At 39.3% G+C, this 22,233-nt stretch overlaps 1 protein-coding gene across 1 annotated transcript in view; it reads left to right on the forward strand.

Annotated features, from left to right (window-relative positions):
* The first annotated feature begins 4,862 nt into the window (after nt 1–4,862).
* PTGIS (prostaglandin I2 synthase) overlaps nt 4,863–22,233 on the forward strand; it is a 44,683-nt gene continuing 27,312 nt past the window's right edge. The window contains exons 1-2 of the mRNA XM_083360371.1: nt 4,863–5,025; nt 20,897–21,020. Coding sequence (XP_083216497.1) covers nt 4,931–5,025; nt 20,897–21,020 — 219 coding nt within the window. The 5' untranslated portion in view covers nt 4,863–4,930. The remainder of the gene's footprint in view (nt 5,026–20,896; nt 21,021–22,233) is intronic.

The raw sequence follows: 22,233 nt of genomic DNA on the forward strand, positions 1-22,233 counted from the left end.
CCCAGCGGCATTATTACAAAGTCAGCTTAATTCCATGGATGGATGCACACATCATGGTTTACTTTCCATTCAGAAATTTTCCAAGCAGTTTCCAGTAATTTCTATGATATTATCAATCCACTGTACCTACTGCTTCCTATTTTATTTTATTTTTTTTATTTTTTTTATTTTTTTATTTTTTTATTTTAATTCCATTTATATCCCGCCCTTCTCCGAAGACTCAGGGTGGCTTATAAGCTTAGCAGTCTTTCCAAGCACAATTTTAATTTTTGGGTACATAAGTGTGTTTAAAGTATGTGAGTTTCAGTTTGCTGGTCATCGGACTGCCTAATTTGTATAGGCAATTCAGCAGGTAAAGGAAAAGAAAGTTATGAGTCTTTTGAATATATTATTGATCTGTACATGTTATACATACAGTACTTCTGAGTATAGTTTCATTATCAGTATCATTTTTTTTCTCCTGCGATGGTGTATGACTAAACAAATAAAGTTATTTTCTATATGATTTTTGCTTTCTGTAAATCAAATCTCTCTCTTGATCATTTGTGAGATGGGAAGAACATTGCGTTCTAGATCAGTTCCTTAAATACAGTAACCTATATTTGTTCTTTGTCAAAGAATTTCCAAGTACTTATATGGTAGATTGCTGAGGTTTACATGGTGGAATGCTCAAATCTCCTCTCTCTGAAGGCTTCTGGGTTTTCATATCCTGACCCCGTTTCCTTCTTTGAGTAGTGGTCTGGCAGTTCCTGCTGCAACCAACTACCTTCCAGGTGACACCTTACCTGGTACCCAACCCACAAGCCCAAAGTATGAGAGAGAGGGTAGAAGATAGACATCTGCTATTTTCTTGGTGAATAAAAGGTCAAAATCTTTTGGCCATATAGTGAAGAGGTGCAGATCAATCCTGCTTACCCCACTTTGGGAACCAGCTCAATCTCACAAGAAAGAAACAAATCTAATTTTATTTTTTTAAAAAAAGAAATTAAAACTAGAAAGTATTATGATGTTTTTTTACTAGGTATAATTCCAAAATGTATGAATAAAAATACAGTTTACTAAAATATATATTAACAACTATTAGCACTATTAAACTTAGTGCAACATTGGAAAAGAAATACATTACCAACAATGTAAAACTGGGAACTTCAAATTGGAAAATATGAAGTAATGGCAATTCAACAGTACATACTCACAACCCAGGTTTACCAAATTTAAGCAAGAGTATATCCTATATTATGCACCAAGGCAGATATAAATATTTAGAATAGTTTTTAAGAGAAAAAAGAATTGACTAAAGGACTAAGAACAGAAATACAGGAACCTTTTGAATGTTTATAAAATTGTATATTATAGGAGTATAACAAAGGGGAAGTTGGAAACTAAATATTTATTTATAATGTTTTAGAAGTCTTTCTTTTATCTTTGTGTCTTTAACAAAACAGTGGAGATTTGGGCACTCAGATATTTTCTTTTATTGTTAAATAATTCAACTTACTTTGTTTTTTATCATTAATTTCCTTAGCACTTGAGCACTTAGCACTGTATAACCTTGTTAATTCCTTTGTCCACTTACTGATATTGTATTATATTTCTGCATTAATTATTTTTATCACCGTTATTTTTTATTTTTATTTATTCATTCTCTATTCTTTTAAAAAATATTTTTATTTATTCATTCTCTATTCTTTTAAAAATGATTAATATGTTTTAAAAAGACAAAGGGCCTTTTTACTTTAAGCATAACAATGTAATATCAACATAAAATATAGAACTGCCCAGATCGTATCATGCATCAGCTTACAAATTAATTTTGAAAGAAAAAATCCAAACAAAAACACCATATTCCAGACAGACCACAGGATGATGTGGGCCTATGACAATGGAAAACTGTCTGCCTTAATCTCTTAACCACAAGAGTGGTTTCAGATTATTATCAGATCACAAGAAGATTCTAAAAGAAAAGGATATATCATTCTGAACACAGCCTGAAGGATGACGAAAGGCTGAAATTATACCTAATTCTCCAAATGTTACAGAGTATAAAACATCTCACAGAAGAGAGAAAACCCTAAAGCAAATTCCTGACTATGCAGTTTATCATTTGTGTGTGACTTTCCAGTCAGTCCTTTTCTTCTGGTGCCTGCCTTGATTAACCCCTGGAGGTTTTCTGAGCAAGATTTGTGAAGTAGTTTTTCCCTGCCACCTTCTTCCAATGTTTTTCCCCCAATGCATTGTAGCTTCAAATTGTCACTAAATGAGCTGTTCTAAGTCCAGGAGTACCTGTATAACAAACTGGCTCTTATCTCTGTACCTGTATAGAAATATGTAAGTTTCTTTGTTTACTTCCCTACATTTGTCCAGCTACATCTTTGTGAAGGATAAAATAGATTGGTCTGAAGAAAGCAATGCCACACTATTGTGAGGCAAGCCCTGTCACCTTTGTAGGTACATTATGATGTCACATGCACATCCCAAAAGGAAAGATCTTGCAACATAATGCATCCTGAAATGAGCCTGGAGATATCCATATTCAAATTTTAATTGGAGGCTGATGGGAACATGAAAATCTCCACTCTTTTCCAACCTTGGTTCATGAACTATTCTGGAGTTCTGTCCAAAGAGGTAAATCAAAGAGAGATTTTCTCTCTCTAGGAATGGCAGAGGCTGGAGAAACTCCATGCATCACAAAGCCATCTCTCATTAATAGAGGTACTGTTTATCTAAGTCTCCAGGCTGTCAATCAGTGTACATTTTCCCAGATGGCCTTCTGGTTCCCAAGTCTTGGCATAGGTTAGATGTCTTTGCCATCTATTGCATATATTTTGCTGTTGGTTTTCTGGATTTCTGTCTTATTTCTTTTACTGTCTTCTTTACCTTGTTGAGTTTTTTCTTGTTCTCTTTATATTGCAAGTCACCCAGAGTTGGTTTGGAGTGAGGTGACCCTGAACTGGAATTAGTCAATCAGTCAATAAATTCACAACAGCCTACAAAGAGAAAGGGATGCACTGCCCAGTTTAAAGGCAGAACCTACTGTCACCCCTCCTTTCTTTAATTGGTTTGCCAAGAGAGGGAGGAGGATCGCAATGTCACTTTGCTGCATTTCCAGAATAGTAGCAACATTTGACCTTTGAACACCAATTTCCTTAATGTAAGAATAAAGGATAATCCTTTGTTGACTTAAGTTTATGAACTAAAAGGATATGAGTTACTGTACTGTACTGTTGGAAGGAAAAATTTTCATCGGACCAGTCCAAGCCGGGAATAAACAAAATGGAGACTGCTTTAGAAAGACGTTTGCAGTTTATTGAAGAGGAGAGCCAGACAGAAAGATGGCTCTGGGAAAAACTGACCACATATAGCTGGGAGTGGTGGGTTTTTATACCTTCTTGAGCATTTGTTTGGAGTTCTTTCTGTTTGAGATTTTGTATTTCCTGTGTCATGTACTTTGACTTGAGTCTGAGTGTGCCCTTTTTGGAACTGGTGGGTTAATGCTATTATGTTTCCTGTCCTTAGAATTTGGGTGGGGGTACGTAGATTTTAAGGGTCTTTGTCTTCCTAATTTCTTCAGTTTCTAGCTGGAAGGATTATTGAATTTGCATTTCTAAAAGCTGGCCTCTGCCTAGGGGCTGGGACTGATTTCTGGGGGCTAGTTTCTGTCTTTAAAAAAAATCTTCTCCATTATTCCTTTGGGGAAATATATTCTGCCTTTTTAATATTTCCCAAAATATTTTTCTCTGGATTCTTCCCACAGTACTTTCAAGTGAGATTTGTTCCAAATACATTCTTCTAATATTTCCATTAGGAAATGTTACCTATAGACATAATAACTGGATTGTTCCTCTGGGACTTTTTTTTAATGTCATCTGAGCACCCCTGGGGTTGCCTCAATACCTTCTCAGATGTCCAGGAAATCAAAAATATTTGCCTGATATTAAAGGTATCTGCAAAAATAAAACAATCACTCTTCTCATGTTTTGTTAAAAATATATTGTTCTGTTCATGAAAATGTTTATGTTAATATCTAATGGGCTTAATATTGATATTTTTTACATGATACAATAAATATTTCATGAATGTGTATTAACTTTTATTATGGTAAATATTGAGAAATATAACCCATACAAACAAAAGTTCTTTGGGGGGGTCCTCCACATCCCTGCCTCCCCCCAGGTTAATTGACCCATCTCTCTTGACCTTTTGGAAGTCCCTTAAAATCTGGTTGTGCCAACAGGCTTGGGGATCTCAAGGGAACAATAATTTGAATAGGTGGCTCCATGGTTTGTAATATCTTTGTAATATCTTAGCCTCCTAAAATATAATATATATTTGTTTTGTATTTTTTGAATGTTTCTGAAATTGTTTTGTTGTTTTGTCATGCTATGTGCAATGTGTGGCCATATGAATAAGATCAATCCATCAATTTATGAGCTGCTTTTTCAGGTGAATTGTAATGCATTGAAGCAACCTGCTCCCATTTTGTCCCATCCCCACGCCCTATCCTAACTGTGCTATAACGTAAAGGGAAAGAGCCCGGTTGAGGAAATCTGGACTCCCTGGGATTAGCCCACAGCTTCCTCTTTCCCGATAAATCTCTTCTCGAAGCACCGGGAATTAAAACGAGATTGAAATCTTTCAGCAACCCCTTCGGGCTGAGCTGAAGCCAGGTGAGGAAAGACAGGCGCGAGAGCCCGCTTTCCTCCCCTCCACAAAAGCGAGCTCTGCGGTCAGGCTGAGGTGAGGCCAAAACGCGGACCGGGAGCGGAGGCGGAGCGCTTCAAAAAGGGGCTGCGGGCGAGGAGAGCAAAGAAGGGGAGCGCCAGGGGCACGAGGAGACGGAAAGAAGGCGGAGGCGAGAGAAAGGCGAGAGCGGCACAGACGAGGCACAAAGTGCGCCAGGGAAAGGGCGAGAGCGTCTACTACCCGGACCATGGGCGCCTTCCTTCTCAGCGCAAGTTGGCTGGGCTTTCTCCTCCTGCTGCTGCTGCTCTTGCTGCTGGTGGCCTCGCTCAGCGGGAGGACCCGGTGAGTCTCTGGCGGGATCCATACCGCGGGCGTCCAGGGCAGGGTCGGGACGCGGGGAGTATCTTGGACCCGCTGCCGACGAGGAGGAGGAAGCGGCTACCTAAAGCCACCCCATAGCACAGAAATAAGTGTGGGATATCACCAGTGAATGGGGCTTCCATCCCTTACAGGTGAGGTTAGGTGCGATGGTTAGAGACCTACACTTCACGATGCTTGGGAAGTGTTCATGGAAGGCAAGAGCCTTGCGGGAAAGTATGATGAGTGAGTAATTTGAATTATGAGGTGGAGAAACAGGATCAGGTAAAGCATTTCTCCATCATCAGACTGGGAATCCCAGATCATCCAACCTTACTGATGGAAAAGGCAATGCTAGGAAAGAAAGTACAATAGCAGTACTTCTTCTGATGGCTACATGCATGATTAACCAGTGGAGTTCTCAGAACAGCATTGAGATGGCCTCAGTTGATCTCAAAATAGCTAAGCCTGAGTCTGGTTAGCAGTTGGATGGAAAAATCACTTGGAAATACCAGGGCTTTTGGTCCAGGTAGGAAAGCTCAAAAACATCCTAGATGAAGCAATGGCAAAGTAGACTTGAAGTAGCCATGCACTTTTTTACACATACAATCATGTTTAACTGTAGTTTATAGAATAAATCACAATTGGATAAACTCACACAAAATGATAAAATTATTATGTCATGAGTTAAAAATGATGGCAACGGGGTTCCTGCAAAATGCTAAAATATAAAAAGGCAGCTGTGGGTCAGCTGGGTTGTGTGAAACCAGCTAATAAATGAGAGGTCTTTTTAATAAGAATATTAGATGATTTTTAAAAAATAATACCAATTTTGATTGCAGTGTTTCCAGAAACAGAATATAAGCCCATCTGCTTTAAATAGGAACTGAAGGGTGTGTCTGTAGGAGAGAGCTTATGTTTGACAGATTCCTGGGATTTCCCAGGATGTTGGACTTAGATAAGTCTTTGGAATAATCTGTTTATGCAACTTCTTTGTTCACATAGCACGTACCCGTTAGGTAGGTCTCAAATCTCACCTGGTATGTTTGGGTGTGTGTTGAGAAGAGAGTTAGATTATCTGACAACAAAATATTCTATTTTACGTTGGAGTCCCTAAGTCTGCCCACAGTATTTTCCTTGGCACCCATCAGATTTTCTACATTTCTTGATTGGTGGCAGTGGTATTACAGTACTGTTGTTCCAATAGCATAATTTTCCAGTTTGGAAAATCAAGTGCCAACTTGTGATTCTATTTTTATGTCTAAGAATGTCTGTGGTTCTTAAGTGAGCAATAGATTCACATTGTCATATGAAAATGCTGCTCACAACTTCTTTTGAAAAACCTGGTTTGTACAACCTCAAAAGATTTAATTTAAGCCAGGTAAGCCATGGCTGCTATATTAGTATAGCATGTTAAGCTTGTTTGATATTAACCATGGGCAGGAATTTGTGCTTTAGCAGGTTATGCAAGCTACATTTATTTGGTGAATTTGGAATACAGTATGTTGTATGGATCCAAAAATGGTTAATTCAAAAGCATCTACAGCTGGTATAGAACACAGCTCCACTCTTCAATCAGTGCATGCTCTATGAGCTGCTGGTTTTAAACTGTGAAGCACTTCATGGCATGGGGCAGGGGGCGGGGGGTTTAGGGGCCACTCTTCCCCTTTATACTGCATCTACCTGTCCCATTAGGTCCAACAGAAGAGGCATATTCCAGACTCAGGAACTTGAGATGGGCAGCCATATAAATTGAGATGTTAACAATAAATAACATTAAGAAAGTTGTGCAAACATAGCCATTCTGCACAACACAAAGCAGACAAAAGTAGAGTATGTGAGGAGAGCAGCTAAAAAGGAGATGTGCTAGAAGGATGCTATGGAACAAAACAGTTGTGTTTCTACCTGATGTGGAGTGTTTTTGCCTTAGCTAATACACTATGTTTATTTCTGTATGGAATGCATTTTCCATAATAGTTTAAATATAAATTCGTGTGAATATTGCAATGGTAAATATTTCATCTGTTTTTCTTTCTGAGCATCATCAGCTTGCTTTTGGTGAATGGAGTATTTTGTAATATTTAGCACTTGGGACTTATTGTTCTGTTTCTTGACCAAATAACATCTTTGAAGCCTTTACTAGTTTGCATCCTAGACATTGATTATTGGGGGGAAAATGATCAAACTACTTATCAAAAATGGTTGACATGACATTTGGCTTGTGGTTAGTTCATTGGCAAATTATTTTTCATTAAAGCTAACTTGGCATCCCATCATTTGAAAGGCACCCTGTCCCCACATCCCCAACCCCCCTCACAATACCATTTCATAAATATTTATTTATTTGTATTTTGCCTTTATCGTTTTTACAAACAATTTAAGTCAGTGAACATATCCAACACGCCTTCCTGCTCCTATTTTCCCCACAACAGCAATTCCGTGAGGCGGGTTGGGGTGAGAGAGACTGACTGGCTCAAAGCTACCCAGCTGGCTAAGACAGGACTTGAACTCACAGTCTCCTACTTTTTAGCGTGGTGTCTTAACTACTAGTCCAAACTAGCTCTATTGTTATCGAACTCATCTTGTTGGCTTGTAGCTAGAATTTTTCTTCAATTTTGATCGATTTCACATTTACCCATTATCCAAATGTCACTTCTAGCCTGGGTAAAGTGTACTTCTAAACAATATTTTCTTCCATTTAATATACAGATACAGTTTTCATATGCACGTACTTAATGTATGTATGTATGAAAATGCCTAGTAGAACTGAAGAAATGAAAAGTCCTTTCCTTCAACTTATTCCTTGAAAGCATGGATCTTGACCTGTTCAGACACATTTATTTTCTGCAATCTATTCAGAATATAAAATAGAAAAGCAATAAGACATCTACTATTTATGTTTTTTTAAAAGCACATAATAATTTGATTTTATCATAGAACGTTTATACTCTTCATATATAAAACGTAGGTTCTAAGAAATATATCTAAGGAATTAGGCAGTGTCCCTTCAGTGGTGAAGGGAGTGCTGATCTTTTCAAAACTAGGTGCATATGTTGTGTATACATATGTGCGTGTGTGCGCACAAAAAAAATGAGCAAAATTTCTGGAAGCTGACAGCAACATCTGGAAGACGAGGTGGCATTCCCTATCATAAAAAGTTTATTTCTTAATATTATTAATTTTATTAATATTTTGAAACTATTCCCCTCTACTATATGAGTGGCTGTACACATCCTCTTTAAGCTCTGTTCTGGTTTCTTATGTTATAGGTTGCCATTTGTGAAACTCACCATACAAATTCTGAATTAAAATTAGTGCAGTGTGCAAATCATACCAATGTATGTTAGAGGCTGTTTATAATTAAACCATAAAAACAAAATATAGCAAAAAAAATCAGCTTAAACAAAATTGGTAAGAAAGAAAGGTTAAAGTAAAAAAGGGGATTTCTAAAATAGTTAATGACTATAACCATAACAGAACAGTTTTAGCAGCTGCTTAAAAGACTTCTTAGGAAAATTAATTGTATATATAAAGTTAGTTTGTTAAAATAACAGAAAATCTTACATCTTCAAAACTCTCAGGTATTTTTTTAAAAACGGGATAATATGTTTATCCCTCTTGACAGCTATTTATTTTAATAGAAATGTATGCACTGATTCTTTCCAACCCAACAGAATGTTGGAAAGTAAGTATGTTGGAAAGTAATTTTATATAGAGGCTCCAAGTTCTGTCAATCTGCTTGCCTGTATGATAAGTCTCTGGAACCTGAGAAGAATGGGACTTCATTCAACATGTATAAGAGCAGCTTTCAAAAGAAAAATCAAGATAAAAAACAGATGGACTCCTGCTAGGATCTGGTAAGGAAAAGAAATCCAGAAAAAGTCAGCCAATACACACAGAACAGTGCCAATTCCTCCATTCTAAACTGTCCTCCTTCCCAGTTGTTTGATCCAGAGCAAAGAATATTTATCTAGTAGACACCTACAGACAAACAGAAACAAAAGAGCAGAAACTTGCTCGTAACACAAGCACCCACAAAAATGTGACATATTATTTTATTAAAATGGAAAATTCACACAGATGCTTCTTTATAGCCAAATCCAAAAGTCATGCTCTATATAAGACCTAAAATAAACTTAAAATATTTTGAAAAGCAAACTTTCCATACTTCACTCTAAAATTCTAGAGAACCACACTCTAATCATGATCTCCTGGGTATGTACAACAGAGTTTACAATTTGTACTCCATCAGACTGCAACCATCCCAAACTATAGCCTGGACTCACTATGTAAATACAAGAGGGCACCTCCCCCCCCCCAGCATTTCAGCCTTATCTAGTCTTTCTGAGGCAAAAACTGCCAGTATGGGAATATTCTTGTATTAATGGCAAAAAACAATAAGTTAACTAGTTTGAACACTATACTGTACACACCCTGATCTTCTGTTTCATATCTCCGCCTCTGCAGTGTTAAATCATCTGACTACCAAAATGGTCTCCATCAAACTCTGTGAGTTTTGCACAATTTTGGCAAGCCTTTGTTAAATTAAGAATGGCTGGGTTCAACAAGAATTACTCATAGGTAAAATGTATAACAGATGAGTTTTATAACTCTTAATCTCTGGTATTGTATTCTTTGGAAAATTTTCTCTTCTACCACTATGTCATTGTTTCAGTTTTCTATTGATTATTTTGACCTAACATATCTAAAATTACTTATTCCATACATGTTTCTTTTTAAAAAGCCAACAATTGTATGTGCATATATGAATGGTTTAATGCCGTGATTATATTTTTTAAACTTACATTTTGTATGTTCCAATGTTAGAGCTATCATTTAGAAAGAGAAAACTGGGAAAATGTCCCTTTTAGTTTTTAAAAATTCTATCATATTTCAAATTAAAAGTAAGAAGCTATCTTTACATACTGAGTGACATTAAACACCATCGAAGTCTTTAGAAATGTGGGTGGATTTTATACTGAATAAATTTTCTATTAACTGGAGGGAAAGCTATGTGGTTTTCTATAATTGCATTGTAGTGCAATATTCTTGTTTATTCAAAGTAAGTTCTGTTGCTTAAAGGTTGACTTACTTCAATCTATAAGATTCAAGATTTATGTGCAAATGTTTCTAGGATTAATTAGTTGTAAATTACTTTGGCTACCTATATACATTTTTAATTACATAAGAAAGAATGGATAGGGAAAACATTTACAGAATTTTAGCCCATATTATTCCATGTCTGGAAGGAAGTAACTGTAAAGGAAAACCAAAAGGATACTTTCATGCTCCCAACCTTTCTTGAATTGGATATATGCCTTCTTTTACAAATGCCAAGTATTTCTTTGAAAAGCTGCCAGATGATACTGATCTGCTTAGTGGTACTCTCTGTGCAGATAGAAAGTGTATTTCAGTTGGAGTACCATATACATAAGGGACGCGGTGGCTCAGTGGGTTAGGACGCTGAGCTTGTCGATCAGAAGGTCGGCAGTTTGGCGGGTCGAATCCCGAGTACCGCGTAACAGAGTGAGCACCTGTTACTTATCCCAGCTTCTGCCAACCTAGCAGTTTGAAAGCACGTAAAAATGCAAATAGAAAAATGGACCAGAACGGTGGGAAGGTAATAGCATTCCGTGCGCCTTTGGCATTTAGTGCTGGCCACATGGCGGCAGAGACGTCCTCAGACAAACACTGGCTCTTCGGCTTTGAAACGAAGATGAGCACCGGCCCCTAGAATTGGAAATGACTAGCACGCATGTGTGGGGGAACTTTTACCTTTACCTTTTACCATATATATCCTGTAAAAAAATAAACAGAGATTAAGAATGAAGAAGAAACAGCAGCAGCAACCTTAAACTGACTGCTGGCTCCTGAACAAGGTGACCACAGTCTACGCTGCAGTTGGATGTATTGCGTTTCCATCCTAATATTGGATGGTCCATGTCAGGGGTAGGCAACCTTGGCTCTTTTATGACTCGTGGACTTCAACTCCCAGAAGCTGGCTCAGGAATTCTGGGAGTTGAAGTCCACGAGTCAAAAAAGAGCCAAGGTTGCCTACCCCTGGTCTATGTCTTCCTCAATCTTGGGTCCTCTACAGAGGCCTGGGAGTTTGAAGGTTCTGCATAGGATGTTAGCAGTTCCTAGCAATGCAGTCTTCTGGATAGTTGTTGTTCTTGGGACCTGTTAGAGCGGAGGAGGAAGAGGAGGAGAACGAGGAGGAAAGAAATCTATATAAAATGCAGCATCATATCAGAATGTATGTCTTATATATAAAGTAAGAATGCTGCTTTGAAAGGGTCAGCTCAAGGGTATATGGCATCCCTAGATCACATTAACTATGCACCAACTGCCCGCTAATGTGAGAATTTGCATTTTTAGAACATTTTAATATTTTTATGTTCCTGCAATAAAGGCAGGGCTTTTTTTCTCATAGAACGCTCAGAAAGGAGTTCCGGCACCTTTTTTGGATGGAACCTTGTAGCGTAGGCAAGGCGCATTGTATGATGTGTGAGTTCCGGCACCTTTTTCTTTTACAAAAAAGCACTGAATAAAGGACATTAAATTTAACATTTAATCATTTTTCTTCTAGTCTATTTTTGATGCCCCCTAAGTGCTTTGGTGCCCTAAGCCAGCGTCTACTTAACCTTAACCAAAAGCTGGCCTTGGGGAAGATATACTATATTAATGTCCAGGATGCCATTTCACACATGCCTCTCTTGTCACTAACTGGCTCCCTTCTTTCCCTGACAATACATTTTAAAGTTTATTTTTTAATGAAGTGGGAATACTTGGAAAGAGGGTACGCTGCGGAGCAAAGTGCCAGCCTATAAACGTTACATTTATTTCCAACAATCCTATTAGGTCTACATAGGGTTTCCCAGAGCACAGTTAGGAAATGAAAGCGGTGGATTTCATAAATATATTAAATGAAGGGGATTAAATAGTATAATGGGCTGGCAAAGAACATCCTAATAGATTAAAGAAATTCACCAGTTGGCATGCTACTGAATAGAAGTTACACTGTACCTAGCACTTATTTGTGACTCACCCAGCCTCCCGCATTATGATCAGTTCCGGAGTCAGACGTTTTAACAAGCTGCCCCTTGTTAAAAAATTACAAGCCTCACTAAGGTGCGTACCTAAACAGGATATTGGATCACCACACTGTCTTTTTTAAAAGCAGAATACTGTGCCCCTTTATGGCTTTACAGGTGCCATACTAGTAAGCCAGACTCCGGATTCAACAACACCATGAGGATTATAAGCAGATGCATTAAAACCACTTGCTGATTCCTGTTCTGAGCCTTATAGCACCGCCAGCTTTATGAAGGCAAGATTCACTAGTGAGAGAATAGAAAAAAAATTATGAACAACTCACTCCTACCAGTGCATAATGACCTTCCTCATTTATCAGCCGGAAAGCTCAAATCCAGGAAGCCCCCACTGGCACTTGTACAAGATCTGCTCGATAAGTTTAACATTGATTCCCAATGGGAAGCCAAATGGGTCGCTGGGCATCCTGATATAGGAAGACATATAAATGACTCAGAGCCAGGCTTTGAACTACCATGCCAGCAATGGACAATCCTGAACCTCACAAGCGTCTGCTGGGATAAATGCATAAATGGGACATAGCATCCTCCCTTCAGTGTGACTGTGGGATCCCAGGTCAAAGTGTAGATTACATAGTGACCAGCTGTCAGCTGAGGGTATATGCTAGTCCAGTATCTGATTTTTTTTCATATAAACAATGCTGCACTTCAGTGGTTAGATGGCCTGCCCTAGACATTGGTTTTTAAACATAGATCTTAACATTTATGTTTTATTAATTGAAATGAAATGTTCATATATTGCAAGTCCATCTGGGATATGCATACACTAAATAAATGGCAAGTTATTTTCAAGGAAAAATAAAAATTAATTATGTAATATAGTGATTACATGTTTGTCATTTGGCTGCTTTCATCTTTCATAGATTGTTATAATATTGGAAACAATACCTAAATGTATTTTTAAAAATAATTTTAAAATTATACATCAGTGTATACACAAAATGTTGACAGTGAAATAAATAAATAAATAAAAGTGCTCTAAGCTTTTTCTGAGGAAAGCTGTGTATTTGATGAAGGAAGGATAATTAATGCTCCGCTGAGAGCAAACTACAAAAGTTTAGTTTGTTGGTGTGTTTAGCAAACATTGTACTAGAGTTCTCTGTCTTATAAACTGGAAAGCCCTTCCTTATTTCCATCCTTGTGGAAATAGGAAACACCTTTTGTAATTTATTACCATCTGGGCTGAAATCTAGAGGAAGGCAGAATGGCAGCCCAGCCAAAATAACCTTCTCTATTTTTAGAATCAAACAGCCCATAGTTTATATTAGTTAAGCATCTGATAGCCCATAGTTTATATGAGTTAATTTGTTGATTAGCAACTAATCTCTATGTGATCTTTTGAGCTAAATAAAAACATGTTTCTATTAAGAAATACATTAAATTGAATTTATTCAGCAAATCTCTAGAAACTAAAACCTAGGAAAACATTGAATTGTGATTGCTTCATCCTTTTCATTCTTGGTCAGAAAAACAGCTTGGCAACTTTATAAAAACAGTGGTGCGGTTTCATCCATATCTGTAAATCTATTTTCTTTCTTCTCCATGGATTGTTCTATATTTCAAGGATGATAGTTGTATGTTAACAGATTGCTTGAAAAATACGAGATCTGTATCTGGGGCTGAACTTTTTCTCAGAGGAGGAGCCATGTTGTGTGTGGGTGGGTGTTTCACCATATACTGTAGGAGGAAGTTTCACCTAAAGTAAGGATTTGATGTAGAAAAAGAATAGATTAAAATGCTTTTCATTCAATGTATTAACTATATTTTATTTTAGCATTTTTACTGGATGAAAAGGGATGCGGTGGCTCAGTGGGTTAGGACACTGAGCTTGTTGATCAGATGGTCAGCAGTTTGGTGGGTTGAATCCTGAGTGCCGCGTAACAGAGTGAGCACCTGTTACTCGTCCCAGCTTCTGCCAACCTAGCAGTTCGAAAGCACGTAAAAATGCAAGTAGACAAATAGGGACCGCTACGGTGGGAAGGTAACAGCGTTCCGTGCGCCTTTGGCGTCTAGTCATGCCGGCCACATGACCACAGAGACGTCCTTGGACAAGCGCTGGCTCTTCGGCTTTGAAACGGAGATGAGCACCGGCCCCTAGAGTTGGAAACTACTAGCACGCATGTGCGGGGGAACCTTTACCTTTACCTTTACTGGATGGAAGTGGCTCAGAACTCATGGAGGAAATAATAACATGAGCATAGATTCAGCATTGAGTTCGTTCTGAATTTGGTGGTATACAATATGGTGAAGGAAGGAAGTAGCATAAAATTGGCAAGGGAGGATTTTGTACAGCCTTGAAAATTCTGCTTTTGGATTAGGATATGCCTAGTGTTCCGTGCGCCTTTGGCGTCTAGTCATGCCGTCCTCGGACAAGCACTGGCTGTTCGGCTTTGAAATAGAGATGAGCACCGGCCCCTAGAGTTGGAAACGACTAGCACGCATGTGCGGGGGAACCTTTACCTTTACCTTTTTAGTGTTACAGAAGAATATGAGTAGATTAGTATAAATGAGAGAATCAAATTCGCAATTAAAGAATAGCCTACTGACTTATTCAATAGAAGCTGTTTGTCTTGAGCTTGAAAAGTGACTTCAGACCTGGTTAGTACATAGGTGGGAAACTGCTAGGAAATACATGGTTGTTGGCTATAATTGAAAAACATCGAAGAAGGCGGCACTGGCAAGTCACTTTTGTATTGCTATCAAGAAAACTACAGGTAGTTCTTGACTTACAGTTGTTCATTTAGCAACCATTCAAAGTTACAACAGCACTGAAAAAAATGATTTACAGCTGGTCCTTGCACTTACAGCATCTCCACGGTCATATGATCAAAATTTACAATGGTTACAACATTGTCTTGTCCCAGTCTACAAATGCACACTCAAGCGGGCTTCAACATTTTTATTTCACATCATTAAGCCCTTTTGTCATTCCCCAGTTCCACTGCAAGTGCAGTCCTTCAGTGATCCATTTCCAGTCAGCCACAGTTCACTTAATTTTAAAACACGAAAGAAGGAGCAGAACACAAGCAAGGTAACCCACCCTAACCCAAGTATGCATGGGTTATATGGGCAGAACCAAATTCCAGCAAAGGTGATGAAATCCAGGCACACTGAAGTCAATGGGAAATCCAGGAAGTCAAGGCATGGAAAAATCCCAACAAAGTAATGGAATCAAGGCAGGGAAAATCCAAACAAAGGCAATAAAGTCAAGAGCACACACAAGCAAAGTCCAAGCAAAGGCAATAGAGTCAAGGCATGGAAAATCCAAATGAAAATAATGAAGTCAAAGCACAGAAAATCCAAACACAGGCAATGTGGTCAAGACCACACACACACAAATGATGGAATACGAATGGTTTTCTCTGACAACCACCCAGTTCCATACCCTGAGATAAATAGGAGGGGTGAGGCTGCCTCCTTGCGAGTAGCCTTGCTGACCTCCATTGCACTTCCCTGCACTCAGCTCTGCACACCCTGGACTCAGGTGAGCGTGGCAACTCCTCCTCTTCTGTGCTGCCCTCTACTGCAGCTGTTCTTCCTCCCTGGTCTGTGCAAGTAGCTGATTGCCAGTTCTGACCATCTGCAGTTGTGCTCCCTCTCCAGATGGCCCAGCCAGCTGCTCCTTCTCAGATTCTCCCAGCGGTTCCTGCACCATTTCGCCTTGTCCCTCTGGTTCCCCCTGGTGCTCACCAGAACCGGTTCTTCCTCAGTGAACGTCTGAGGGAACCATTACAGCCATTTGTGACCTTCTCAGCTGGCTTCGAACAAGCAAAGTCAATTGGGGAAGCCAGATTCACTTAGTAACTGCAGTGATTCCCTTAACTACCACGGCAAAGCATGTTATAAAATCGGGCATGATTCACTTAACAACCACCTTGCTTAAAAAGGGAAATTCAGGTCCTAATTGTGATCCTAAATCGAGGACTTCATATCCGTGAAGTCAGTGTAAGCTGAATTCATCTCAAGGGAAACTACTTATCTCCCAGTAATAGGAATAGATTAGGAACAAATAGTTATATTTCATTCCAATAGCCAAACTGTATAAAAAGACAGTATAAAGTGGCTGTTGGTCCTTATGCTTAATAGCAGATACTCAAAGTGGAAGATGTCAAGTGCTTGCAGTTAAAGTTGCCATTAATTTTGGCCAAATGTCGTGTTGTGCTTTCAGTTCAATCAGTTGAAATATAATCCTCTCCCACACTTAATCTACAATTAAACAGGACCAATGCTATGACTTTATATGCCAATACATAGCTTTTATTTCTTTCATGTTAGACAAAAATGAAGCATCTCAAGTTGTTCTCCATATGTTTTTCCCTATACTAGGAAAAACTACATCTGTTCGACTTCTGCCTATAGTGAAATGTTCACCTGCCCCGTAAGCTAGAATTTCCACAAATCAAAACCTGTGCTGAACCAAATTAAGTCTGGAGAGATTTATTTAGGAAAGGTAATTCCTTCATTTTGATTCTTCAATTCAGGATTGCGGCATTTGTTTGGTACTGAGGACTATGTTAAATATATACAAACTTTTTCTGATTTATAATGTGCTTTCAATTAATTTCAGACATCTGCATCCGATTAAATTAGTGTTCATACTGGCAAGTTGCAACAGTTAAACATGGCACAATTACTCTGGGAAATCCATCTGCTAACCACAAACATGAAACATTTTGACAGGGGTTTTTAAATTGTGATACATTTATCTAAATTATAATTTATCTTAATAAGGCTCTGTCTTCTCAATATGGAGGGTAGTTATCTAAGCCAATAATTCACCCCTTAAACAGTTTTTTTATTTAATTTTCTCTCTAAACTTCTACCATATGATTCCAATTACCTCTACCATAATGAGGATGGTTAACTTCACCAAGTTTAGCATTAGAAGCAAATCGCTTTGCAGACTTAGCTATTCTTATTTCCCATCTCTATCATAATTTGCTTTGCCCTGATGATCCTCAGTATATCTTAGAAGCATTTTGGATATTTTCCATGAAAGGTTGCTGATGATAGGAACATAGGAAGCTGCCTTGGACTGGTCTATACTAGGGGTAGGCAACCTTGGCTCTTTTATGACTCATGGACTTCAACTCCCAGAATTCCTGAGCCAGCTGCCTCAGGAATTCTGGGAGTTGAAGTCCATGAATCATAAAAGAGCCAAGGTTGCCTACCCCTGGTCTAGACCAATCTTCCCCAATTTTGGTATAAGCAAATTTGTGGGTTTCAATTTCTACAATTCTCTGTAATGGCTATTCTGAGAGTTGACATCTACATATGTCCAGACTGCCTCGATAAGGGGAAGACTGATGTAAATTAACTGCTTTGTCTAGCCCAATACAAGATTTCAGAAGAAATCTACCTCAGGAAGAAGTCTTTCTCAGCCTTTCTGAGTCTTCTATTAGCTTTCTATAAAGCTGTTAGGATTGAACCTAGAATCTTCAGCAAAGAATGCTGGGTGATGGAAGAATGTCTCTTCCACAAATCATTGTCATGTGCAACTGCAGCAAACAATCTGCTTTCTTTTGTAGAGCCTAACCTCATTTTGATAGGCTTGAGAAGACAATCCTCTGCTATATAATAAAATGAAATTCTCTATTTAATAAAAGCCAGTCCAGCTGAGGTTCAGGATGGATCTTTCAAAGCCTTTCTGATATGGTCTGGTTGGTGCACAAAGGATACTCTGCCTGCTCTGTTCTACATGCTTTTGTTATGTAGGTAGTCCTCAGCTTATAACATAGTTTTGCCCAAAACTTCTGTTGCTAAGTGACACAGTCGTTAAGTGAGTTTTGCCCTATTTTATGACCTTTCTTGCCAGAACTGTAAAGTGAATCACTCCAGTTTAACATGGTTTTTAAATGAATCTAGCTTCCTCATTAACTATGGTTGTCAGAAGTTCGCAAAAGATGATCACATGACTGCGGGACACTGCAGCCGTCGCAAACATGAGCCAGTGGCCAGGCATCTGAATTTTGAACATGTGATCATGGGGATGCTGCAGAGATGGTGCTAGACTTCCAGAGGAAAAAGGAGGAACCTGCCCCACTTTACATCGGGGAGGACTGTGTGGAGAGAGTTTCCTCCTTTAAATTTCTGGGAGTTTACCTCTGCGAAGATCTGACCTGGAAAGTTAATACAACCCAGGTGGTCAGAAAGACCCAACAGAGGCTTCACTTTCTCAGGGTCTTGCGGAAGAACAGGGTAGAACAGACATGTCAAACACAAGGCCCGGGGGCCGGATCCGGCCCGCGAAGTGGTTTCATGTGGCCCGCGAAGCCATCCTGGAAACAGTGAGGGAACGGCCCCCGCTGCCTTGGCCCTGGCCCAGAGACCCTCCTCCTGCCAGAGACCCTCAGATCTGTCCCACTCCTGCCCAGGCCCCCATAGGCACCTTTGATGAGAACGATGTAGAGCTGGCCACGCCCACCCAGTAGGCCATACGCACTTTAGCCACGCCCACCCAGGCCATGCCCACCCAGACCCCTGAGGGCAACCGCAATGCTCATGCGGCCCTCAATTAAATTGAGTTTGACACCCCTGGGGTAGAACAATGGCTTGTGACCCTCTTTTACCAGTCTACTGTAGAGAGCGCCCTCTCGTACGGTATTGTGGTTTGGTATGCTGGTCTGACAGCCACGGATAGGAAAGTATTACAGAGGGTGGTGAGCACAGCACAAGACATTGTGGGCTGTCCCCTGACACGAGTGGATGACATCGCCAGGGCTCGCTGTCTTGGAAGAGTGAGGAAAATTCTCAGGGATGACTCACACCCTGGGCGGTATCTCTTCACTCTCCTACCATCGTGTTGGAGATATAGGAGTATAGCCAGCCGTACTAACAGGCTGAAGAACAGCTTTTATCCATGGGCTGTTAGGCTTTTGAATGGGAAATAATTTAATGTAATATAATATAAACTTAATAATATAAACTTTATGCATAATTGACTTGCGAGGCCGGTGCATTGTGCAATTATTTTTATTTTATTTATTTTTTATTTTAATCCCATTTATATCTTGCCCTTCTCTGAAGACTCAGGGTGGCTTACAATCTAAGCACAAATCAAATGTGCTTAGCAATTAGCTCACAGGGTGTAATAAGATGGAGGGTTTGTGTCACTGTAAGTTGGGGGTGGGTGCACGAAGGGAGGCTCAGCCAATCTCAATGTATACATGGTTGTACTTTGACAATAAAGGTTCATTCATTCATTCATTATTGTAAATGGTCATAAGTCACTTTTTTCAGTGATGTTATAACTACGAATGGTCACTAAATGAAAGGTTCTAAGTCAAAGACTACCTATATGCAATTTAGATTAATTTCATATATACAATGACATTATTTACAGTAGTGTTTGCAACATTTATGTGCAACACAGTACTGGTATTCAGCCAGTATCAGGTTTCCTCCTAAGTCTCCCTCCCAAGGACTATCCCCCTCTAGCTCTCCTGCTTCCTCTTCCTTTCTCTGAGTCCCTTTTTAAGAAGAGACTGGACAACCATTTGTCTGAAATGGTATAGGGTTTCCGGCCTGAGCAGAGGGAAGACCTGCAAGGTCCCTTCCAACTCTGTTACTCTGTTTAGTCTCCTTCCCCAGTTTTTGGCCTTGACATGACTTGACCTCTTCCTGGAACTTCAACCAAACATCTTCTGATTGTCCATTGGGAGAAGAACCTTCTCAGAGTCTTCTATGCAATCTTTCTCTGAGACCAGAGCTTATCCACTGACATCTACCCCCTTGGCTGTTTGATGGAGCCACAGGCTATGGCCAGATGGATCCCTCCTTCCTATTCTTGGCGTTGGGTGGAGCTCTCATCCCTTTGAGTCTTTACTTTCCCTCTTCCAGGGAAGCTAGCCCTGTACTTTTCTTCTCTTCATCAGGATGTCTATGGAGATTCTCCGTCATCCAGGTCATAGTTATTCGAAAGATGCTTTTTCACAAGGCGACTGGACTTTCTTGCTTTTCTTTGAAGATGTTTTGCTTCTCATCCAAGAAGCTTTCAGAGCTGAAGGATGAGTAGCGAAACGTCTTCAAAGAAAAACAAGAAAGTCCAGTTGCCTCATGAAAAAGCATCTTTGGCATTCCTGAGCAGGAATTAACCACTACTGCCATAGTGGCACAGTGGTTAGAATGCAGTATTACAGGCTAATTCTGCCAGCTGCCAGCAGTTTGATTCTCACCGGTTCAAAGTTGACTTATCCTTCTGAGGTCAGTAAAATAAGGGCCCAGATTGTTGGGGGCAATGTGCTGACTCTGCAAACTGCTAACAGAGCTGTAAAGCACTGTGAAGTGGTATATAAGTCTAAGCGCTATTGCTACTGCTACTGCTACTGCAGACTTAATTCTTCTCTCCAGACTTTCTCTCTAGCTACTCTGTTCCCTCTGTGCACAATTTTTCTCTCTCTTCTCTTCACCTTCTTTCCTCTCCTCTCTCTCTCCAATTTTAGGTTAGACTAGCAGCATTACAATTGAAGAGGTGGAACCCCCAGGGCTCTAGTGCTGCATACCACTGCATCAGCCTGAATCAATGGGTCTCAACATCTGCCCCAATCAGCCCTGGATTGCAGACAATTGCGCTTCTTTTGTCACGAGCTCACTTTTCATTGTAGAGTCAGAGTCACGTTGTAGCTTTCAGCTTTTGTATTATTTAACTTCATCTAAGAATGCAAGACAAGATATTTTATGTAACATTGGGGAATGATTAAACAGTAATGTGGTTAATTGTTTATCTATCTTGATATGGTTTCCAGGTGGCACAATGAACCTCCACTTGATAAAGGTCACATTCCTTGGCTTGGGCATGCACTGGCATTTGGTAAAGATGCTGCCAAGTTCCTGTCTGAGATGAAAGAGAAGCATGGTGATATTTTCACGGTGCGTATTTATAGGACTTACATATTCTTTAGGGTGCCAAAGCTCATTTCCTGCAGGGTACAATGTTAACAGGCCTTCATTGAATGCTGCCTTGAAAATCTTGTAAACTGCCTGGAGTCCTTAGATAAAGGTAGGGTATAAATCTAATAAATGATTTAAATAAATAAAGGTGCAGAGCTTCATTGGTGAACTTTTACCCAGCACTCGGATGATGTCACTTTTCAGTTGCAAGCCATCTGAGTTTTCCCATTGGTGCTGCCATCTTTTTCCACTGAAAATCTAAAAGAAGAAAAAGTTAGCATAGTTGTGTCAGTGCTAGTACTGTTCCCATCTATCTAAATGTGTTAAGATGGTCAAGGGGCATAGCCATTAGCCAGGGAAAGGAATTATTAGCAAATAGGGATAGTAAATGTGTTTTGCACTTGCTCACCCTTGTAAGTTAGGGAGTCAGATGAAGCTGATGAGATGCTGTAAAGATCTCAAATCTACTGTTCTCCCACAATGCTTTGGTAATAGTCAAGCCCTTTATGCTGCCATTTCATTCCAAACAATAATATATCAGCTTTTGGACTGAAGCATCTGCTAGCATTTTATGGGAATCTAATGCTGCTCATTTTGCTACCCAAGGTGAAGAGGCAAGATAAATCAAGGAATTAACTGAAGGGCAGTTTTTATATTTTAAAAATCATCATCTCTAGATGATTACCTGCTAATCTTCACTGAAAGAGGATGTCTATACAAAAGGAAAGTTGTTTTGATTTTAGGTAATTAAACACTCTTATTTAATGGCGGATGAAACCAGGAAGTTTTAAAAAAGAAGAGTTCCTTAAATGACCCATTTATTTATCTATTTGCATAATTTCTAAACTCCCCCTGCAGCAAAAAAAATTTTAAAAAATTTCAGGGCAGTTTACTCAAAATTGAGAATACAATTCCAATGGAAGAGAACACAGTTTTTCAATCATCTTCCAAAGTAAAAGCACAATATAGCCAGCCTGTTCCCATATGCAGGTGCTTGCGATGATATCAGAATGATGAAGTATAAGATATAATGCCATTGCAAGTCCCAGCCCTTTTATATCATGTTAAAGAGCAGAATTTGGACCGGAGGCCATGCTTTGTTGCTTGCCTTCCTTGCTCTCTTTCTATGGATGACCATTAGCATTCTTGGGAAAAGAAATCTGAGAATCACACATAGAATTAATCTGAGGAT

The sequence above is a fragment of the Vipera ursinii genome (genome assembly GCF_947247035.1).
Source record: "Vipera ursinii genome assembly, chromosome: 3".
NCBI lineage: Eukaryota > Metazoa > Chordata > Lepidosauria > Squamata > Viperidae > Vipera > Vipera ursinii.